This window comes from Rhinoderma darwinii, chromosome 4 (assembly GCF_050947455.1).
Source record: "Rhinoderma darwinii isolate aRhiDar2 chromosome 4, aRhiDar2.hap1, whole genome shotgun sequence".
NCBI classification, from domain to species: Eukaryota; Metazoa; Chordata; class Amphibia; order Anura; family Rhinodermatidae; genus Rhinoderma; species Rhinoderma darwinii.
Window position 1 is genome coordinate 391182110 of NC_134690.1, and position 23302 is coordinate 391205411.

The 23302-nt window shown below is 39.4% G+C and overlaps 1 protein-coding gene and 1 pseudogene across 1 annotated transcript in view; both read right to left on the minus strand.

Annotated features, from left to right (window-relative positions):
• The window catches only part of USH2A (usherin), a 593484-nt gene that overhangs the window by 306586 nt on the left and 263596 nt on the right, over nt 1-23302 (minus strand). Inside the window, exons 30-31 of the mRNA XM_075863335.1 lie at nt 20197-20310; nt 9962-10123 (exon numbers count right to left, since the gene is read on the minus strand). Coding sequence (XP_075719450.1) covers nt 9962-10123; nt 20197-20310 — 276 coding nt within the window. The remainder of the gene's footprint in view (nt 1-9961; nt 10124-20196; nt 20311-23302) is intronic.
• On the minus strand, nt 18237-18355 carry LOC142761452 (5S ribosomal RNA; annotated as a pseudogene).

Sequence of the window (23302 nt, forward strand, 5' to 3'; positions counted from 1 at the left end):
ATATCTATCTATCTATCTATCTATCTCATATCTATCTATCTATCTATCTATCTATCTATCTATCTATCTCATATCTATCTATCTATCTCATATCTATCTATCTCATATCTATCTATCTATCTCATATCTATCTATCTATCTCATATCTATCTATCTCATATCTATCTATCTCATATCTATCTATCTATCTATCTCGTATCTATCTATCTATCTATCTATCTCATATCTATCTATCTCATATCTATCTATCTATCTCATATCTATCTATCTATCTCATATCTATCTATCTATCTATCTATCTATCTATCTATCTATCTATCTATCTATCTATCTATCTATCTATCTATCTATCTATCTATCTATCTATCTATCTATCTCATATCTATCTATCTATCTCATATCTATCTATCTATCTATCTATCTCATATCTATCTATCTATCTCATATCTATCTATCTCATATCTATCTATCTATCTCATATCTATCTATCTATCTCATATCTATCTATCTATCTATCTATCTCATATCTATCTATCTCATATCTATCTATCTATCTATCTATCTATCTATCTATCTATCTATCTATCTATCTATCTATCTATCTATCTCATCTATCTATCTATCTATCTATCTATCTATCTATCTATCTATCTATCTATCTATCTATCTATCTATCTATCTATCTATCTATCTATCTATCTATCTATCTATCTATCTATCTATCTCTCATATCTATCTATCTATCTATCTATCATATCTATCTATCTCATATCTATCTCATATCTATCTCATATCTATCTCATATCTATCTCATATCTATCTCATATCTATCCATCCATCTATCTCATATCTATCCATCCATCTATCTCATATCTATCTCATATCTATCTCATATCTATCTATCTATCTCATATCTATCTATCTATCTATCTATCTATCTATCTCATATCTATCTATCTATCTCATATCTATCTATCTATCTCATAATCTCATATCTATCTATCTATCTATCTATCTATCTATCTATCTATCTATCTATCTATCTATCTATCTATCTATCTATCTATCTCATATCTATCTATCTATCTATCTATCTATCTATCTATCTATCTATCTATCTCATATCTATCTATCTATCTATCTATCTATCTATCTCTATCTATTTCTAGTTTATTATATTTTTTAAAGAGAGCCATTTGATATACATGACATTTCAGCCATAAAATTCAGTAGCAATCACCAATGGTAAATTGAAATCCATTGCAAGGGGGGAAAACCCCTCCCTCTTTAGTGTTTGACATTATGAAGATATGATACGCAGTGTGTTGTCTTCATGGTTCCTGCCTGGGTTATTACATGTGACACCGCCCCTTCACCATTTGCTTGATTACCTCATTTGCATAAAATCAAGCACAGACTTATATGGACGATAATAATAAAAAAAAAGCGCTGGTGATATTAGAAATGGATCCACAGGCGTTTCATCGGGGGATGTGATCTAAAATGTTATATTGCAGATTATAGACATTCAGATTACTGTCAGTGTGGGCATAAATGATGGGCTCTCTCCTATTGATTTCATGCTATTGTTGGAAGAACGTCATTGATCTCAATTTGCAAAAAAATGATTGGTTAAGGAGGAAAATGATTTTCTTCTCGCTTATGGCATTTAACTGAAGAACATTCACTCAATGATTTATCTGCAGATTAGAAAATTAAGAAACCATTTGTGTCGATCTACCGGTTTTCTTTAATTACTGTATATTCTCACGTTTGGTACTTTATTTCAGTTACTGGCCGGAGGACCAGGTTACCGTGATGGAGATAAAGTCCATAGAAATCTCTGCCCCTATCATCACCACATTATCCCACATAGAGAATAGTAGTGAACGGGCACCGCTAAATGCAATAATGTATCGGGGTGCAGCAAATGTGAAAACCACTAAAACTATTGTTAGAAAAAGAATACTTTAAAGGGTAACTAAACTTTCAGAAAACTTCTGACATGTCATAGTGACATGTCAGAAGTTTTGATCAGTGGGGGTCCAAGCACTGAGACCCCCACGATCGCTAAAGCGAAGCGGCAGAAGCGCACGGGTGGGCGCTGAGCCGCTTGGTTTCTGATCGGCATTTCTCTGAAAGCCGAGGTAACGGCGTACGAACTGAATAGAAAGTCTATGAGCCTGTACACCGACTGCTCAGCTTTCCGAGAAGAGCCTCTGCCGTTTTGTTTTAGCGATCGGTGGGGGTCTCAGTGCTCGGCCCCCACCAATCAAAACTTCTGACATATCACCATAGCATGTTAGAAGTTTTTTGAAAGTTTATTGAACCTTTAAAGAGAATGCGCTGACCCGTCTATCATAGTAATAAATGTAATAAATGTAGATTTTGTTAGATACAATGTTCCACACACGGATTAAAAAAACATTTCAAAACCAAACACATCCATTAACAACAATGACAGATCAGCCGCAGCATAAATCCATGATAATGTATAGAACACACAAGGGTCGGAAGCAAATATCATATGGCCGCTATACAGTGTACGGAGCCATCTGCTTCTGGCGCCGACCGTGCATAGCTTCTGGAGGCACCTGGAAAGACTGATCGGTGCGGGGCCTGGATTTCAGACGCCCACTGATAAAACACAGCCCCCAGCCTGAAGAGAGAGATAGAGAGAGAGATAGAGAGAGAGAGATAAAACTTTTACTTCCCTTCACACAGAAAGAGTTAAAGGGAACCTGTCACCAGCATTTCACCTATTAAACTTTACTTATCCCTCGCTGGCCGCTGCTATCAAAAGTTCATTACCGTTATCCCCTCTCCTAAACTCCTCCTCCGACCGTGAATAATGGTCTGCAAACATTTAGTGCCTTTTATCATAATAATCCGGTGTCCCGTTGTACGCACACACCAGAATAGGACATCAATGCACAAGCGCAGGGTTTTGTGTGCTGGGGAAGGCGAAGAGCTGTCAATCAAAAGTAAGGAGGCGGGGTCAACTCGGAAAGATTTGAGGAATGAAGATATGATTCTTTTCAAATGAAGATATGACTCTTATACTCATTAGAATACGGCACAGGAACACTAAAAAACTGATTACTCAAGCTACAGAGCCGACTTAGAAGACAATTATTATAGAATAATAGAAATATTATATATATACTGTATATAGAAATGATTTTTCACTACATCCAGGTATTGCTTGTTTAAAAAGGTGATATGCTGGTGACAGGTTCCCTTTAAATATTAAAATTCTGGCTACTTGCAGTCGCCACTAGGGGGAGCTTTTAATGTTTTTCTGTCCCATTGAACTGCAGCCAAAACTTTAAAATGTAACTCTATTGGTGGAAGGGGGAGCAGCGGATTTGGAACTCTGTGACAGAAAACCAGAGCTCCGATCATTATAAAGATATTTTTTGAAAACGGCCCCAAAACATAACATGTAGCAGAGAAACATTCAGCTGTATCGTCAGTTGCAATAGTCTGCAGACCGCCCATTTACAGTGTTAAATCACAGCTGAATAATCCCCTCTATCTCCTGCTCTGCCCTGATCTGTATGGCGGTATTATATGGACACTGTATAGGAGTATTGTTTAGACATTATTGGCTTTATTATTTATACACTGAATAGAAGTTTATTTCTGGCCATTATTCGGGAGTGTTGCGTGGGCGATATCTAACAGTTTTATGAGGGCACTATATGCTGGTTTATTTGGAAACTATAGGGTATTATTTAGGCATTGTATGACGGTATTATTTTATATATGCAGTTTTTGAGATCGTGAGAGCAGCTGTGAGCAGGGGGCCCTACTTTGCTTGGTGCCAAGACCGGCACCGAATTTGGACCAGTTAAAATCACAGCAATAGACCTGGACAGACAATAACGTATGGAATCTTTGCAGAACTTCTCAGTTATTTTTGTATAGGATTACCAAGAGAAAAAACTTGGCTTTCTGACTGCCACGCCATGCCTCGGGAAGACAGCGAGAAGAAGCGATTTGTCATTAATAATGTAGATGCGCCATGTAAACTTTTATCCAGCCTCCCTGTCTCCCCAGTCAACAATCTTCACCCCACAGTGTCATAGCGTCCCCTGACACGGATCCTACAGAGACGACTTATTCCTTAATGCTTCGCTGGTATTTCCACTTATCTTTTTTAGTAAGTTCACGGCCCAATAATAGCCTGAGAATCGTCAAGCATTTTGGAAATGAGGCAAAGTTAGCGCGGCACACACAATGACTCGATTTCAAGAGGAAGGCCAAGACATCCCAAGCTTGTTCAGCTGTGATTTTATACTGTAATGACACCACAGGGTTTTGCTTCATAATCAAAACCCTTTAAAGTCTGCATCGCTTCGGGCTTAGTGTCTGTGGCAAGGTTAACTGAAATCCACAGCAAGGATAACTGCTATCCTAAAGCAGATTGTAACAGCGGGAAACGTTGCAACACTATTTAAAAGGATTTTAAATAAGCAGATTTTATTTTAACACTACACTAATGCATCACAGTAGAAAATGATACAATAGGCTCGCTAGAAATAGACATAATGCGTTTTCCCCTGATCTGTGCTATTTAATCTAATGAATACACCATAGAACATCCTTCTGTTAGGAAGAAAAGGACATAAAAAAAAAAGAGAAGAGTTTTCTAAGCGCAGACAGCTTGGCCTGGCCTTCTGGAAATGCTGACTCGGCATTGCGACTTATACAGGTCACTGTACTTTGGATATCACATCCAGGAATATTGTGCATGAATACCAATGTCGGGTCTATACAAAATATCAGCATTTCAGATTAAGATTCGCTGGATAGTAAAGACAATATTTTCTGCGAACCTGTATAGGTGTTCCTAATAACGGACCAAGATCTGTGGAGGCGCATTGGCAAAACATAGTGTGAAGAAAAGGGAGAATGGCTCAGAAACCATAGGCAAACATGAAAATCTGACAGCGATAAGGACCAGTGTCATGTAGGGAACAGAAAATAGTGCCATATACTGTCCAAATGATACCATCATACAGTACCCAAATAATATTACCACATTGGCCAAATAAAAGCTCCCTAATATTATTTCATATAGTTCCCATATAATACTACCACAGTGCCAAATAACAGTAGCATAAAGTGCTCAAATAATACCATCACATAATACTCAAATAATATCATCACATAGTACCAAGATAATACTACCATAACTACCAAACAGTGCCATACAGTTCCCCAAAAATGCAGTCATAGCGTTCCCAAATAAAATAACCACACTGCTCAAACAACAGTGCAATAGAGTGCCCAAATAATACCTTACGAGCATAGTGCCCATACAACAGGACCATACAATGTTTTGAAGCTCCTGGGCCCAAGTGCAAAAATCTATAACAGCTACCATGTGCCATTTATAGTACTAGTGTCTTCCTATATGGCAGAGGGGACTTTGGGTCCCCTAAGGCACCTGAGCGAATGCTACCTCTGCACCCCCTTTTGCTACCCCTCTATACAATACCAAAATAATACCACAATACTGTGTCCAAATATTACCGCTGTAGAACGCCCAAATAGAACTGCTATAGAGTAACACAATAATACCGTCATACAGTGCCTAAATAACAGCGCCATAAATTGGCTAAATAATATCAACACACATGGCCCAAATAATAACATTGTACATCACATTGATAAAGTATTGAGTACGTTGAGTAATAATGATATATAGTGGCCACATAATGCCATAATATACTACTCAAATCACAATGCAAATACACTGGTCGAATAACAGTAACCACATCAACCCCAATGTGCATTTTGAGGAAATTCCTCATGAAGCAACTCCGGATGTATGATGTATGGACGATGCATCATTATGTTGCCAAAGTAAACAGCCAAATGGGGTAAGGGAGCAAAGTTTCCAAGGGGAATATACAGTATATACGCATGTTTATTGTATCCATGTGACATTTCCTCTATTACACTTCCGAAGTAAACAGGCAGAGCGGAGCAGGAACGGACCGTGGCAGTGGAGGAATGAAGTATCCTTTGAAATGTTTTAGGACGTTTTTGAAATACTTTGGCACTTCTGGAGAACCCCTTTAAAGGGGTTGTACAGGATTAGAAAAACACGGCTGCTTTCTTCCAGAAACCGTGCCACACCTGTCCATGGGCCCAGTTTGATATTGCCATTCAGTTCCATTGAAGTAAATAGGGCTGAACTGCAATACCTGTGAACAAGTGTGGCGCTATTTTTGAAAAGAAGCCATATTTTTCTAATTTTGGACAACTTCTTTAGGCAAGTTTTTCTGCTTCAACACCTTCCTGCACAGCGGCTGTACAGGGCCTAATACGCTGCCTGTCAGTACAGTACTGACAGGAATAATACACTGCACTACATGTTCAAGTCCCTTTTTGGGAGCAATAAATATTGTAAAAAAATAATTAAAAAAAAATAAAAAATGCTTTTATTACACAGAAAAATTTATTTTTATGGTATATAAAAAAAAAGAACAAATAAAAAATAAAATAAAAAAAGATACAAAATTTGCATTGCTGCACCCTTTACAAGCCGTACTATGAAATTATTATGTTATGAATATCATCCGAAAAAAAATAAATGATGAAAAACAATACCAGAATTGCTGTTTTTGGTTATTCCACCACACAAAAAAACTGTACAAAAAAAGTGATCAAAAAGTCCTATGTACCCCAAAATGGTACCAATTAAAATGACAGGTCTTCCTTCACAAAGAAGTCCTCAACAGAAAAATAAATGTTATGGGAGTTGCGGCAACACAAGTTTTTTTTTATCACAAGAAGTATTTTTATTGTGCAGAAGTAGTAAAACATAAAAAAAAACAATATACATTTGGTATCTCCGTAATTGTACTGACCCACAGAACAACATTAACTTGTCATTTGTTCCGCACAGTAAACACCGTAAAAAAAAAAAAACTATTTCAGGCTTTGCTTTTTATTTTTCATCCGTTTACAAAAAATGTTTTTCAAAAAGTAATAAATACATTACAAGTATCCAAAAATGGTGCCATTTACAAATTCAACTCATCCCACTAAAACAAGCGCTTATATGGCTATGCCAATGGAAAAATAAAAAAGTTATGTCGCTCAAAATGTGATAAAAAAAGAAAAACAAAAAACAAAAAATAAATTATAAAAAAAAATAAAAATAAAAACACAAAAAATAAAAATAAATTGCTAGTGCCTTAAGGGGTTAAGATAGTTGCCAATTAAACCTTATTGATCAGAAATCCTATACGGTGTGTGGCCGGTATTAGAAGATGACGGTGTCTAAACACAGAGACACTTTAGTGATCCTAGGTCTAACCTGTATGTGATTTCTTGTATTTCCTTGAGATACTAATAATACATAATATGGTCATTTATATTCACGCATAAATGTTCTCATCCCTTATGTATTCATCTAAAAAACAAAAAAAATTACAACAGGGTTTCTATGGTTACAAAAATCCATTACCTTTGAATAAAGAATGAAAAAAGTTTGACTTAAAATGTATGCTATTTATTATAGGAAGAATTGCATGGCCTTCAGGAGGTTTCATAACTGCAGTCATTTTTCAGTGTCACAACTGACCCGGTGCAGCACTAGCTCAAACCTGCGCGAGATGGAAATGGGAGATTTATGCAATTTTCTTTTTGCATGTTTTATATTACAAAAGGTATAACGGAAAAAAATGCGCCTGCTTGTACCGTGTGCGATTTGTTATTTTTTTATCACTTTTATGCATCAGGGTTGTAACTAGAAACAAAGTAAACTTGGAATGGGGCCCCCTTCCCGAAGGTGTGGGCAAACTTACCGCCCAAGTCACAGTAAGAAAAAAATAAAAATACCATAACTTCTGCGAAAGTCCCAGCACGACCTGACAAATGATCAGAGCGTGCTGGAACAATGGTACCACATACGTAGGTAGAAAATGCAGGCTAGGGGGATGAGAGGTATAAAAACTGGGGACCAGACCCCAAAATTAAATACAGACCCAAGACTAGACCCTAAATTGAATTCAGACTCCAGATCAGACCCCAAAATGAATTCTGACCCCAAATCCCTAAATTAATTCAGATCCCAAAATGTATTGAGGCCCAAGACCAAAGCCCTAAATGAATCAGACCCATGCCCAGACCAAACAAATTAAATACAGCCCTTAGTCTAGACCCCTCTCCTCGCTGCCTTTGTTTCTTTACTTCCAGCCAGCGTCCCGACCTTGTGCGAATCCTATAGCTTCGCCACTGATCAACATAGTGTGCAGCTCCACTGTGAAAATTGGTCCCTAACCCTACAAAGCGTACAATCTAATTTCCCAATATTAGCCAGTTGAAGACCGGCGCTATTCTGTCTGTTAAGATGATGGTAATATCGATGAAAACATCGATTTTAAGTTATAAACGTAATCGAAAGCGGAGTTGTCAGCATAGCCTAGTAACTTTTACACGGACCAATGATCGTTTGAGCGGCGGTTCATACGAGCGCTCGTTCCCGATCACTGCCCTGAGTAAACAGGGCAAAGATTAGTCGGTGAACGAGCAAACGATCGTTCTTGGTCTGATCGCATATTTTATGCAAACCCAAAAATTAGGTCCAGTCGGCAAACTGCCGACATGATGCAGCTGCAAAGGGACGAACGATTGCAGAAACGTTAGTTCTTTCCCATACATTGTCCTGCTGTTTTGCATTGTTGGAGATGTAGTGTTTAACGTAAGCGCAGTGGAGATTAAAGAAAAATCAACTTCTCCCAATCTTGATAACCCCTTACCAAACTAAGATCAATTTAAAGTGAAGGTTCAGTTTTCCACTCAACAATTTTATATTTGGATAGGAATTAGTGGGCGTTTATTTTCAGTGACATGTGCCACAAAAACTCCCCTCCCCCTGCTGTGTGATCACGGTCTCATCCCAAGACACTGCATTATGGCACAGACTAAACACTCTCTTCACTTACTTACCAACATTTAAATCCACAAAATTGGGACATTTAAGTTCTGCCCATGCCCCCTATTATCGCCCCAAAAATTACTAGAGACGCCCACACTATTGGCAAATTTGAATAAACCCCGCCTCTTTGTGGTTTGGTTCACTGAATAATCCCACCAAAATGTAGGACTGTTAGCAAGTACACCTCCCACCTGCTGTGTTAGGATCGTTCTCTACTACCTACACTGAGGAAGCTTCTTCTTCCTACCGCTCTCTCACCACTCTATGTTATAATGTCTGCTCAAAACTAACTTTTTTCTTGTTGCTGTGTATTGGTTCTTCTCAGTCACTGCAGCCTGCTGTGTGACGTCTGTGTATAGGGGAGGGCATTCTACTGATAGAACCTGACTACAAAGGAGACGAATTGTAGTCAGAATCCACTAGCAAACCACAGAATTTTGTACACCAAAAGAAAATACACCATGCCGGGAAACAGGACTATGGAGGCAAAATAGGTAATTACAATATTATAAAGTGGTCTTTTTTTTTTTAGCACCCGACTTATCTAAAGGTGAACTTGTGCTTTAATTAAAGTAACCTCTTAGTATAGCATGATTTCATTTGTAGAAAATGGGAAGATGTAACTCAATGCAGAATAAGTGCTGACATATATCCCATAACCACAGAAGCAGGCATGGGTCCAGGTGTATAATGGTAGATAGTTGTATCCTGCCTACCTGACCCATGGCTGGACAAGCATACAGCATGTTTAACATAGCGTAATGCCCCCTTCGCCAAGCCCAGTGCATCCTGGCATCTTCTCAGGTTTAACTGGTGTTGACACCAGCCCTACACGGAATGATGCCTACATATAGCACGATATGTATTAATATCTCTGTAACCCCAATGCAATGGAAATGGATTGGATATAATTCCAAACTACACGACGGTATCAATTAAGTATATGGAGTACGTGCAATAATTTCTCTAATTACCCCTTACATAGTAATTATTGTTACTTACCACTGACGTTGTATCCTGTCCCTTTCCCGGTATGAATCTGGACCTCATCCATGTATAGAATGTATCCTGTGATAATACCATTTGGGTTCCTCGGTGGAAACCAGTCTAGATGAATAGAAGAATGAAAACATTTTCCAGTTGGTGATTGGACGTCACTTGGAGCTGGAAAGAAATTATATAAAAGTACATGAGCAACGTGAACGAACCGACGTCTAAAGCAAATATGTGCCTATATACCACTCTGCCGTCACTAGAATAGAGCAGTGAAAGGATCTTAAGGGGATTTGCTTTTACGTCCATATCCCTGTCTATAATTGCAGTAGAATAGTAGTTATATTATATTCTTGTATATAGGGGCAGTATTATAGTAGTTATATTCTTGTACATAGGAGCAGTATTATAGTAGTTATATTCTTGTACATAGGGGCAGTATTATAGTAGTTATATTCTTGTATATACGGGGCAGTATTATAGTAGTTATATTCTTGTACATAGGAGCAGTATTATAGTAGTTATATTCTTGTACATAGGGGCAGTATTATAGTAGTTATATTCTTGTATATACGGGGCAGTATTATAGTAGTTATATTCTTGTATATAGGGGGTAGTATTACAGTAGTTATATTCTTGTACATAGGAGCAGTATTATAGTAGTTATATTCTTGTACATAGTGGCAGTATTATAGTAGTTATATTCCTCTATATAGGGAGCAGTATTATAGTAGTTATATTCTTGTATATAGGAGCAGTATTATAGTAGTTATATTCTTGTATATAGGGGGCAGTATTATAGTAGTTATATTCTTGTATATACGGGGCAGTATTATAGTAGTTATATTCTTGTACATAGGAGCAGTATTATAGTAGTTATATTCTTGTACATAGGGGCAGTATTATAGTAGTTATATTCTTGTATATACGGGGCAGTATTATAGTAGTTATATTCTTGTATATAGGGGGTAGTATTACAGTAGTTATATTCTTGTACATAGGGGCAGTATTATAGTAGTTATATTCTTGTACATAGTGGCAGTATTATAGTAGTTATATTCCTCTATATAGGGAGCAGTATTATAGTAGTTATATTCTTGTATATAGGGAGCAGTATTATAGTAGTTATATTCTTGTACATAGTGGCAGTATTATAGTAGTTATATTCTTGTATATAGGAGCAGTATTATAGTAGTTATATTCTTGTATATAGGGGGCATTATTATAGTAGATATATTCTTGTATATAGGAGCAGTATTATAGTAGTTATATTCTTGTACATAGGGGCAGTATTATAGTAGTTATATTCTTGTATATACGGGGCAGTATTATAGTAGTTATATTCTTGTATATAGGGGGTAGTATTACAGTAGTTATATTCTTGTACATAGGAGCAGTATTATAGTACCGTATATATCGGCGTACAAGACGACTTTTTACACCCTTAAAAAAATGTCAAAAGTGTGGGGTCGTCTTATATGCCGGATATTGTCTACATTAGGGATGCACGTTGCAGCCGCACAGCTCAGTATAGTGACACATGAATGTATGGGAGCGCGGCTGCGGCTGTGTAATTCAGCCACAGCCCCGCTCCTGAGTCATGATAAGTTCGCGGGGTCAGGATGATGCAATGCGGCCAGCGCTGCACTAATGAGCGGCGGCACTGGAGACAGAACATGGCGGGCGCGCTACAAAACACCCCCATGTTCTGTCTTCAGTGCCTGAACTGCCGCTCATTAGTGCAGCGCCGGCCGCATCACCTCATGCTGACCGCGCGCGCACTTCCTGTCAGGAGCGGGGCAATGGCTGTATTACACAGCCGCAGCCCCGCGCTATAACGGCGGAGATCAGAGAAACCTCTCATCTCCGCCGTTATTCCCCTGAATGCTGCGATCACAGCTGACTGCAGCATTCAGGGGAAAGTGAGAAGGGGGGATGCCCCTGGATCGCGTCACAGGGAATTCCTGTGACGCGATCGAGGGCCATACCATATATGGGCAGACAGCCCAGGGTCTATTGACGGACCCCAGGGCTGTCTTACCATATTTCATGTTGTTAGGACATACCCAAGTATGTCCTAACAACTGCCTGTGTATTATCCGTCCACAGGTTAATGTACTGGCACATATCTGATATATGTCAGTACATTAAAGTTTAAAAATAAAGTAAAAACAAAGTATTGTTAAATTTTAAAAAAAATACACCTTCACCTTTTTTACAATAAACATTAAAATAAAAAAATGAAATAAACACGGCTTTCATTCACTTATTAATGTGAGGCATGAGGTGCGATGAATTTACCCTCCATGTTCCTCACATTAATAGTAATTAACCCCATCATGTACCTCGCACATTAACCCAATATGACTGAGAAACATGATGGGATTAATTACTATTAATGTGAGGCGCGTTCAAAATTCATCACACGTCGCGCCTCACATCAGAAAACGGAAGAATTTTTTTTTTATTACTGTTGGCAAAAGTATCGAAATTGGTATCGAAATCGCAATACTAAACGAAGTATCGGTATCGAAGTCCAAATTCTGGTATCGTGACATCCCTAGTCTACATATTGTCTACACACAGGTTGTGTGTTACCTTGTGAGCCTGCAGTCCGGTACACAGGCTCCCGGGATGCACGGAATCCGCCACGGATCTGAGGGAAGCCGGTATTAGCCGCCAGGGAACATCTCTGTAAGATGCTCTGGCCCGCCCTTTCCTCTCATTCCCTGCCTCTCAGATCTCGCGCGATGAAGCAGCCTATCTGCGCATGCGCGAGTTCAAAGAGACAGAGAGTCCTGGGTCCTGCCGCCGATGGCCATAGTGAAGCGCTCCTGCACGAAATGGTGAGTATATCTTAAATTCTATATTTTAAGGGTAAAAGTTGGGGGTCGTCTTATACGCCCAGTCGTCTTATACGCCGACATATACGGTAGTTATATTCTTGTACATAGTGGCAGTATTATAGTAGTTATATTCCTCTATATAGGGAGCAGTATTATAGTAGTTTGATTCTTGTATATAGGAGCAGTATTATAGTAGTTATGTTCCTCTATATAGGGGGCAGTATTATAGTAGTTATATTCTTGTATATAGGAGCAGTATTATAGTAGTTATATTCTTGTACATAGGGGCAGTATTATAGTAGTTATATTCTAGTACATAAGGGACAGTATTGTAGTAGTTATATTCTTGTATGTAGGGGCAGTATTATAGCAGTTATATTATTGTATATAGGGGGCAGTCAGTACTTATATTCTTGTATATAGGGGGCAGTATTATAGTTGTTATATTCTTGTAAAAAGGGAGCAGTATTATAGTAGTTATATTCTTGTATATAGGGGCAGTATTATAGTAATTATATTCTTGTATATAGGGGCAGTATTATAGTAGTTATATACTTGTATATAGGGGCATTGTTATAGTAGGTATATTCTTGTATATGGGGCAGTATTATAGTAGGTATATTTTTGTATATAGGGACAGTATTATAGTAGTTATATACTTGTATATAGGGGCATTGTTATAGTAGGTATATTCTTGTATATAGGGGGCAGTATTATAGTAGTTATATTCTTGTATATAAGGTGCAGTATTATAGTAGTTATATTCTTGTATATAAGGTGCAGTATTAGGGGGGATTCACACGAGCGTGTATTCGGTCCGTGCGGGCCGCGTGGTTTTCACGCGGCACGCATGGACCAATACAAGTCTATGGGGCAGTACAGACAGTCCGTGCTTTTTGCGCAGCGTTTGTCTGCTGCGCAAAATGCGCGACAGGTTCAATAACTCTGCGTATTTCGCGCATCACGCACCCATTGAAGTCAATGGGTGTGTGAAAATCACGCGCACCACACGGAAGCACTTCCGTGGGACGAGCGTGATTCGCGCAACAGCAGTGAAAAGGATGAATGAAAACCGAAAAGCACCACGTGCTTTTCTGTTTCCGAACATCCAAACGGAGTGTCTTTGCGTACCGAACTTCACCGGGTTCGGCCAAACTCGTTTTGGCCGATCCCGGCAAAAAAATTATCGGTACGCGACGTCAGGAGATAGTCACTGTCCATGGTGCTGAAAGAGTTAAACTGTTTCAGCACCATGGACAGTGACTTGCGATCCCAAAATACATTAACCTGTAAAAAAAACCCGAAGTTCTAACTTACCGATTACTCCTGTCTCCTTCCTGCAGTCCGACCTCCCGGGATGACACTTCAGTTCAAGTGACAGCTCCAGCCAATCACAGGCCAAGCACAGGCTGCAGCCAATCACAGGCTGCAGCGGTCACTTGGACTGCTGCGTCATCCAGGGAGGTGGGGCCCGATGTCAAGAGAGGCGCGTCACCAAGGACGCGTCACCAAGGACGCGTCACCAAGGCAACGGCCGGGAAGTTCTCGGTAAGTAGGAACTTTATCTTTTTTTTGTACAGGTTTTTCGCTGTTGTGTTCGGCATTCACTGTCGAGGGTGCTGAAAGATTTAGCTCTTTCAGCACCTTGGACAGTGACGGGCGTTGACAAGCCTCATCTCTATGATGCCGGCTGCGCGAAAATCACGCAGCCGCGCATCAGACACGCATGACACACGCAGCTGTCAAATGGTTTTTGCGCTCGCAAAACGCTGCGTTGTTTGCGCGCGCAAAAACGCAACGTTCGTGTGAATCTCCCCTTATAGTAGTTATATTCTTGTATATAGGGGCAGTATTATAGTAAATATATTTTTTATATAGGGAGCAGTATTATAGTAGTTATATTCTTGTACATAGGAGCAGTATTGTAGTAGTTATATTCTTGTATATAGGGTGCAATATTATAGTAGTTATATTCTTGTACAAGGGGGCAGTATTATAGTAGTTATATTCTTGTATATAGGGGGCAGTATTATATTTGTTACATACTTGTATATAGGAGCAATATTATAGTAGTTATATTCTTGTACATAGGGGCAGTATTTTATTAGTTATATACTTGTATATAGGAGCAGTATTATAGTGGTTATATTCTTGCATATAGGAGCAGTATTATAGTAGATATATTCCTGTATATAGGGGGCAGTATTATAGTAGTTATATTCCTGTATATAGAGGGCAGTATTATAGTAGTTATATTCTTGTATATAGGATGCAGTATTATAAAGTTATAGTCTTGTACATAGGGGCAGTATTATAGTAGTTATATTCTTGTATATAGGAGCAGTATTATAGTAGTTATATTCTTGTATATAGGAAACAGTATTATAGTAGTTATATTCTTGTATGTAGGGGCAGTATTATAGCAGTTATATTATTGTATATAGGGGCAGTACTATAGTAGTTATATTCTTGTATATAGGGGCAGTATTATAATACTTATATTCTTGTATATAGGGGCAGTATTATAGTAGATATATTCTTGTATATAGGAAACAGTATTATAGTAGTTATATTCTTCTATATAGGGGACAGTAATATAGTAGTTATATTCTTCTATATAGGGGTAGTATTATAGTAGATATATTCTTGTATATAGGAGAAGTATTATAGTAGTTATATTCTTGTACATAGGTGACAGTATTATAGTAGTTATATTCCTGTATATAGGGGGCAGTATTATAGTAGTTATATTCTTGTACATAGGAGCAGTATTATAGTAGTTATATTCTTATCCATAGGGGGCAGTATTATAGTAGTTATATTCTTGTATATAGGAAACAGTATTATAGTAGTTATATTCTTGTATGTAGGGGCAGTATTATAGTAGTTATATTCTTGGATATAGGGGGCAGTATTATAGTAGGTATATTCTTGTATATAGGGGGCAGTATTATAGTAGGTATATTCTTGTATATAGAGGGCAGTAATATAGTATTTATATTATTATTATATATAGGAGCAGTATTATAATACTTATATTCTTGTATATAGGGGCAGTATTACAGTAGTTATATTCTTATCCATAGGGGGCAGTATTATAGTAGTTATATTCTTGTATATAGGGGGCAATATTATAGTAGTTATATTCTTGTATGTAGGGGCAGTATTATAGTAGTTATATTCTTGTATGTAGGGGCAGTATTATAGTAGTTATATTCTTGTATGTAGGGGCAGTATTATAGTAGTTATATTCTTGTATATAGGGGGCAGTATTATAGTAGTTATATTCTTGTATATAGTAGGCAGTATTATAGTAGTTATAGTCTTGTATATAGGGGGGCAGTATTATAGTAGTTATATTCTTGTATATAGTAGGCAGTATTATAGTAGTTATAGTCTTGTATATAGGGGCAGTATTATAGTAGTTATATTCTTGTATGTAGGGGCAGTATTATAGTAGTTATATACTTGTACATAGGGTTAGGATTTTGTTAGTTATATTCTTGGACATAGCAGGCAGTATTATAGTAGTTATATTCAGAATTTTTTAGTCACATTTTTGCTACAATTTTGCAGTGTGTATGGCTGGGATTAGATGATGTTTGGGATAATCCACCTAATACGGCACATTACCTGTACTAATATCTCATTTATCCATCAGCTAATCAAGCCACATTGCCTTCAAGAATAATCATAGTAGCCTCTTAAAATGCCATCATGCAAGTGAAAGATAAAGATATGCAGATTCTAGCGGTGCGTTACCATTTTGCATCCATTTTCTGCCTGTTAGTGCAATGGAATAAAATAGAAATTCATTCCATTGACTTTGTGTCCGCTTGTTGTAGAGGTAAAAACAGAAAGCTTTCAGTCGTGGTATTTGATTTCTGTACAAAAATCTATTCCTGCATAACGATGGCCTATTGGATAGTGCCGCTGCATTAATCTACGAGGGGTTTTTCTAATTTATTTGCAATTCAGATGCTGATTCCTTATTTCAGTATGCCTATTTGCATTAAAAGAAAGTGCATTAAGCAGCTCATTGTTGTGTGATTGTTTTGGGCCCCATTTGTACAGCGCAGAGTATCACATCTACTACAATAGTCTGCAACCCGTGATTCTCCAGCTGTTGTAAAGCAACTCTCAAAACAGCTAAAAAGCTGCCAGTCACTGGTCTACAATTATCAAATATGCTATTCTGTTCATAGTGATGCTCTATATTAGGGCTGTCATGGTGCCAGGGCGCACTAGGGCAACGACCTGGCATTTTTTGTAAATGGCAGGGTGGAGCAGACGATTTTAAGAGTACCTATGTGCCTTGTCACTTCTTCAGGATATGGATACAGTTTAATACTATGGCAGGGAGGCGTCAGCTGCCTGCCCGCCATTCCCTCTTGCAGACCACTAGCCAATTTAGGCCTGCGGCCTATGAGGTGCAAGGACCTTGTTGCAGTAGGCACAATGCCGCAACGTCACCATGACAGCCTAAGAGGCATTTAGCTTAAGCTGCTCTGTTTATTGTGGAAACAGGGTTAGGTGAGTATTCATTTGATTATTTTTAGCGTGGGCATTACTTTCACTGTGTTGGGAATTACTTATGGGGCACTAAGGGGCAGTAAGAGAGTAACATTACTGGGGGGAACTATTGCTGTGTTGGGGGCACACAAAAATGGAGCACTATTACTGTGTTAATACCCCTAAAGGGTCACTATAACTGCATGGGGCACAAAGACGGGAACATTACGGTGTGGTGAATTTTTACCGTCTGGGCCACTGTTTGGCATTATTATTTTTGGGGTAACTATAGTTATGACACCATTTGTGAAGTACAGTATTTAGGGGCAGCCTACCACACAGCAGGTTCAGTAATGTTGGCACTTGGGACAGCAGAAGGCACAATAATGGGGGAACCAGCAGGATAGCACTGTTAACTCCTTAAGGACGCAGCTATTTTGGTTTTTGAGGACACACCATTTTTGACAGGTTTTTTATCCCTTCGTTCCGAGAGCTGTAAAATTTAAAATGTTTCCATTGATATAGCCGGATGAGTTGTGTTTTTAATTGCACCATTTTGAGGTACATATAACATATTAAATAAATTTATTTTTGGGGTGGGTGAGATGGAAAAAAAAAAAGTCTGCAATACCGCCAGTGTTCTTGATGTTTTTTTTCACCATGTGGTATAATTGACATGTTAACTTTATTCTGCTGGTTGTTTCAATTATGACAAAAACAAATTTGTTTGCTCATTTTTAACTTTAACGGAGCCATGAAAGGGCTTATTTTTGGGGGGACAAGTTGCAGTTTTTATTGGTTCCATTTTGGGGGCCATTGGACTTATTTATTAACATTTATTCTTTTGTTTGGAAGGGGGTGGAGGAAAAAAATACAATAACATTTTTTGTTATTTTTTTTTTTTTTGGGGTTTTGTACTTTATTAAAGTCAACCGCACCACGGATTCCCAGACAGTCTCCCACACTGGTACTAGCGAGGCCTTAAGCTGTGTAACTTCTGCGATCTGACGAGAGCAGGGACATTCAGCTTAGAATGGCCATTGACTTTTGTTCTTTTTTAAGGCGTTTACTGTGCAGGATAAATAAAATGTACATTTTATAATACGGGTCGTTACACTTCCGGCAATATCAATTATGTGTATATTCTTATTATATTTCTATATGTTTCCATAATAAATATTTTTTTAAGAATTCTATTTTTATTTTTTTATATTATTAAATATATTAGTTATCTTTTGTTTCCATTTTTTTTTAGACTCACTAGGGGACTTGAGCCTGCGATCATTTGATCACTTACAAAACAGTAAGGTGCTGTGATTCCTCTGTATTGTAGTGTATTATACCGGTCAGTGTAAAACTTATAGGCAGCCTATTAGGCACACACACATGGCAGACCTGGGGGCCTTCTTCAGGGCCAAGGCTGCCGCGTGTGACTTCTTGAACCAGAGTTCCATCTATTTTGGCCTCTATTATATCTCTGCTTTCTTGAGGCCTGGCCTTGGCATCTCTTCTTTGCAATGTTTTGTTTGAAATACGGATCCACCTTTTTTTTTCCCGCAATTTGTTACCAGGTTCTGTATTCTGGCCCAGGGCTGCATCTGCCATAGGGTGAGATGAGTATCTCCCCTCTGGCAGCGACCTACAGTGTTTGTGAGGGGGCGGACTTAGCCAATTGCCGCTGCCCCCTCTGTACTCCAATTATATCTGCATCTATAGGACAATTGAATAGTGTAACCAGCGCTTGCGGGAGCAACGGTAGCATCAGTTCAAAACTTTTTCCACAGGTGGTGCAATGATGTTATTGCTGGACAGCAAGAGAACAGAAACAGGTTAGTATGTTTAATTGTTTTAAGCGGGCACTGTGTATGGTACTATATACAGGGGGCACTATCTTCAGAGGCACTGTGTATGTGGCACTCTATAAAGGGCACTGCCTGGAGCACTATCTACAGGAGGCATTCTAGGTGGTACTATCTACAGGGGGCACAATCTACAGGGCCACTGTATGTGGCACGCTAAAAAAATGCACTGTGTGTGGCACTATTTGCATGGGGCACTGTGTGTGGAACTATCCACAGGGGGCAATATCTACAAGGGGCACTGTATGTGGAACTCCCAGGCCTAAGCTCAAGAGGGGAGATCAGCTTTAAGGTGACTGTCCACTTGCCTGAATGGTTTCTATGGGAGAGTGTCTCTGAAATATGGCACCCAACAGAGCACCATATTAAGGAGCCACAGGGACTCTGCAAAACTGCCAAAGGAGCCGTTGACAGCAGCGTGAGCAGAGCCTTTTATAGCCATTTGCCAATTTCAAACTAAAAGGAACTTGTTGTTATTGCCGCCGCCAGACAGAAAGGAATGGGATCTGATTAATCGTGCACATACTAAAATGATTAATTCGACTTCCAATTGGCATTTGGTAGCTCCACTAAGTTGAAATAATTGTTGCCTGTACCAGTCTTTAGCACTTAAAAGAGACCATAGAAAGAGAGCATTGGATACTGGGTTTCATACTGTGCCATACAATCAATTCTTTTTAGTCAGACTGTCTGTAGATTTACTTCTCAGCCATAGTAAAACGAGGAAGCTTTCATTAATCTTTCAGATGCTTCGTATTAATGACAAGGCTCTTGCATGAACAATGTAACAGCAATTAAAAAGCCCATTAATCTGCATTACAGCTATTAAAGATGCATGTCATTAAAGGGTATGGAGTTTGATTCATTTTAGCACCCCCCAAAAAAATGAAGCAATTACGCTCTGGCAATGCACTTTGTCATCAAATTAGGTTCTGGTTCTCCAGCAAATGGCCAGGCAGCATTTAGATCCTCTGTTTTATTATTCATGACTCAAATGTAGAAGTCAAGACCTCTGGAATTACTTTACCTTCTTGGAGAGTGGTGATGTTCAGAACATGGGAGTTCTCGCTACATCCAGATAAAGTGCACACGGATAACGTTACCATGTATTTTGTAAAGGGCACTAAGCCTCTCAGGGTGCCTGGGGAAAAAAAAGACAATAAAATGTACGAGTAGCCCAGGCTGGTGTGGAGCATGGTCGATGGTGATACAGTAATATGGTGGCTACATAGACAACATTAGTGCTGCAGGTGGGATGATCTGGTTATTCATTCTTGTCTGAGAAAAAGAAAAAAGGGTCTGCTTTATTTCCAGAACCAGCGCCACTGTTCTCCACAGGCTTAAATATAAAGACTTGACAGGTTAAGTCACAAGTTAGGTGCCACTGGCAAGTATCTGAGCACCTCTAATATATACTTATAACATAGCAAACTTCATTGCATCATAGAAAACTTGGAGAAAAAGAAGCCATTACGCCACGAATATTATAGGAATTACAAATTTTATTGGGACATACAACATAAAATAACATGTGTATAAAAATTAAAGGGATCTGAAAAAAGAAACAGTTTGGTAGCTTAAAACAGGTTGAGTTTGGGGTATCCTGCACAAAAATTTCCCCAGCAATTGTGTATGCCCACCATAGACCAAAAATCAAGCATCTAAGTCGTATAGTAAGGGCGTATCTGCAGCCTATTAGTAACGACACACAGTGGCGGATTATCATATGGGCGTTTCGGGCGGCCGCCCGGGGCCCGAGGCTTCCAGGGGGCCCATGGCAGCCCGAAACGCACATTATCTCGTAAATCTATTCAGCGCGCTAGCGCTGCTAACGGCCGAAGATGGGGAGGAGCAGGGAATTCGCCGGGATCCAGGGGTAGGACACGCCTCCCTGACAGTGCGGGCCGCCGCCATTGAGTAACAGAACAGCGACGGACGGCTGTTCTGTTACTCCAAAGCAGCAAGAGAAGAGCCGGCGGGCGGTCACCGGCGCTGAGGTCAGTACAGGATTATCCTCCTGCCCAACTGGTTCCCGACCGCTGGCTGTATTTTTACGGCCAGCGGTCAGGGACGGGTGCTTAAAACCCGAGCCATAGACTTTCTACGGCTCGGGTTTTAACTTGCTGCCCGCGCGATCGGGCAGCTGAATGTCGGGTCTCCGGCTGTCAGTGACTGCCGGGGACCCTGAGGAGAAGACAGAAGCAGCTTTCGCTGCTTCTGTCTTCTCCGATGTCTTCTTACACAGCGTTCAATGAACGCTTGTGTACAGGAATAGAGACAGCAGCAGCGGCGCTGTCTCTATTCCTCCCGGTGATCATGTGACAGGTCACATGATCGCCGGGTGCCGTTAGTGGCAGACTGTTGCTGGGTCTTACTAGACCCAGCACAGCCCTATTAGTGACAATCGTCACTGTGAGAGGGCTGATTTCCCCTGTAACTGGGGCTGCTGTGCAGCTCCAGTTACAGTGGAAAAACATGGTGTAAAACAAAGAGAAAGTAGATATAAAGTTCCCCAAAGGTCTTTTTTGACCTTTGAGGATCAGAACATAGTAATAAAAAATAGTAAAGTGCAAAAAAAATAAATAATAATAAATACACATAAAATACCCACCCCAAAAAAAACGTTCCCCCCCCCCGCCAATCATTGTTGTAACGCTAGCGCTGACCCAATTACCCTAATATAGACATGTAATATATTAAAATTTATGGTAGACAATGACGATCACAGATAAAAGGTCTATTTTAGGGTAAAACAATGTTATTACCAAAAAAAAATAGCTGAAACGTAAAAAAGCTTCTTTTTTTACTATTATTTTCAAACTTTATGAATAAAAATTCTAAAATGGCAAAAAATGTGTGCATAAAAACGATAAAAAACGAAACCTGCATTGTCTACGGAAAAAACGTCGCAAAAATAACGTCGGTTTTATTTTTTTTTAATAAAAATGTGTGTTTGGTGCAACTTTGTAATTACGTTTTATTAAAAAATATTTTCACTTTTTGAGATACAGCTGCTTTGTATCCTGTATCCGTCAGGTCAGCAGGACTGACGGGATCAGTGAAACGGGCCCTGCGCTAAATTATAATCTTAGATGTGATAGATTTGAGGTGGATCCTGCGTGTCACTGATCCCGTCAGTCCTGCTGACCTGACGGATACAGGATACAAAGCAGCCGTATCTCAAAAAGTAAAAATATTTTTTAATAAAATCAATCAATCACACTGATACACAGACATACTATATATATATATATATAATTATAATATAAAGTTTTTAAATGTGTACATAACCTTGTGGCACTATATACAAGGGGGAGCGCTGTGTGGCACTATATACAAGGGGGAGCTCTGTGTGGCACTATATACAAGGGGGAGCGCTGTGTGACACTATATACAAGGGGGAGCGCTGTGATGCACTATATACAAGGGGGAGCGCTGTGAGGCACTATATACAAGGGTGAGCGCTGTGAGGCACTATATACAAGGGGGAGCGCTGTGAGGCACTATATACAAGGGGGAGCGCTGTGAGGCACTATATACAAGGGGGAGCGCTGTGAGGCACTATATACAAGGGGGAGCGCTGTGAGGCACTATATACAAGGGGGAGCGCTGTGAGGCACTATATACAAGGGGGAGCGCTGTGAGGCACTATATACAAGGGGGAGCGCTGTGAGGCAAGGGGGGGCTGTGTAGTGCTATCCACCGTGGTATGTGTGTGGCGCTCTTTATAGGGGGGGCTTTTTGGTGCTATTTACAAGAGGGGGAGGGCTGTGTGGCGCTCTCTACAGGGGGGCTGTATGGCACTATCTATAGGGGGCTGTGTGTAACGCTCTCTACGAGGGGGATGTGTGATATATAGAGGGGGCTGTGTATGGCGATATCTATGGGGGTGTGTAATATCTACAGGGGCTGTGTGTGGCACTATGTACAGGGGGCTGTGTGTATGGTGTTTTACAGTGTGTGGTATTATATTCAGGCGCGCAGTGTTTGGTGCTATTATATTTAGGGGTACACTATGTGGCACCATGATAACTTTATTTTCGTTTATAGGTGTGGAAATGTTGGAAAAGTGAGGAGACGTCTAAGTGGCAAATTCTGCAGAAATGAGTCATGGCCGGGAGAAGTCGTCATGA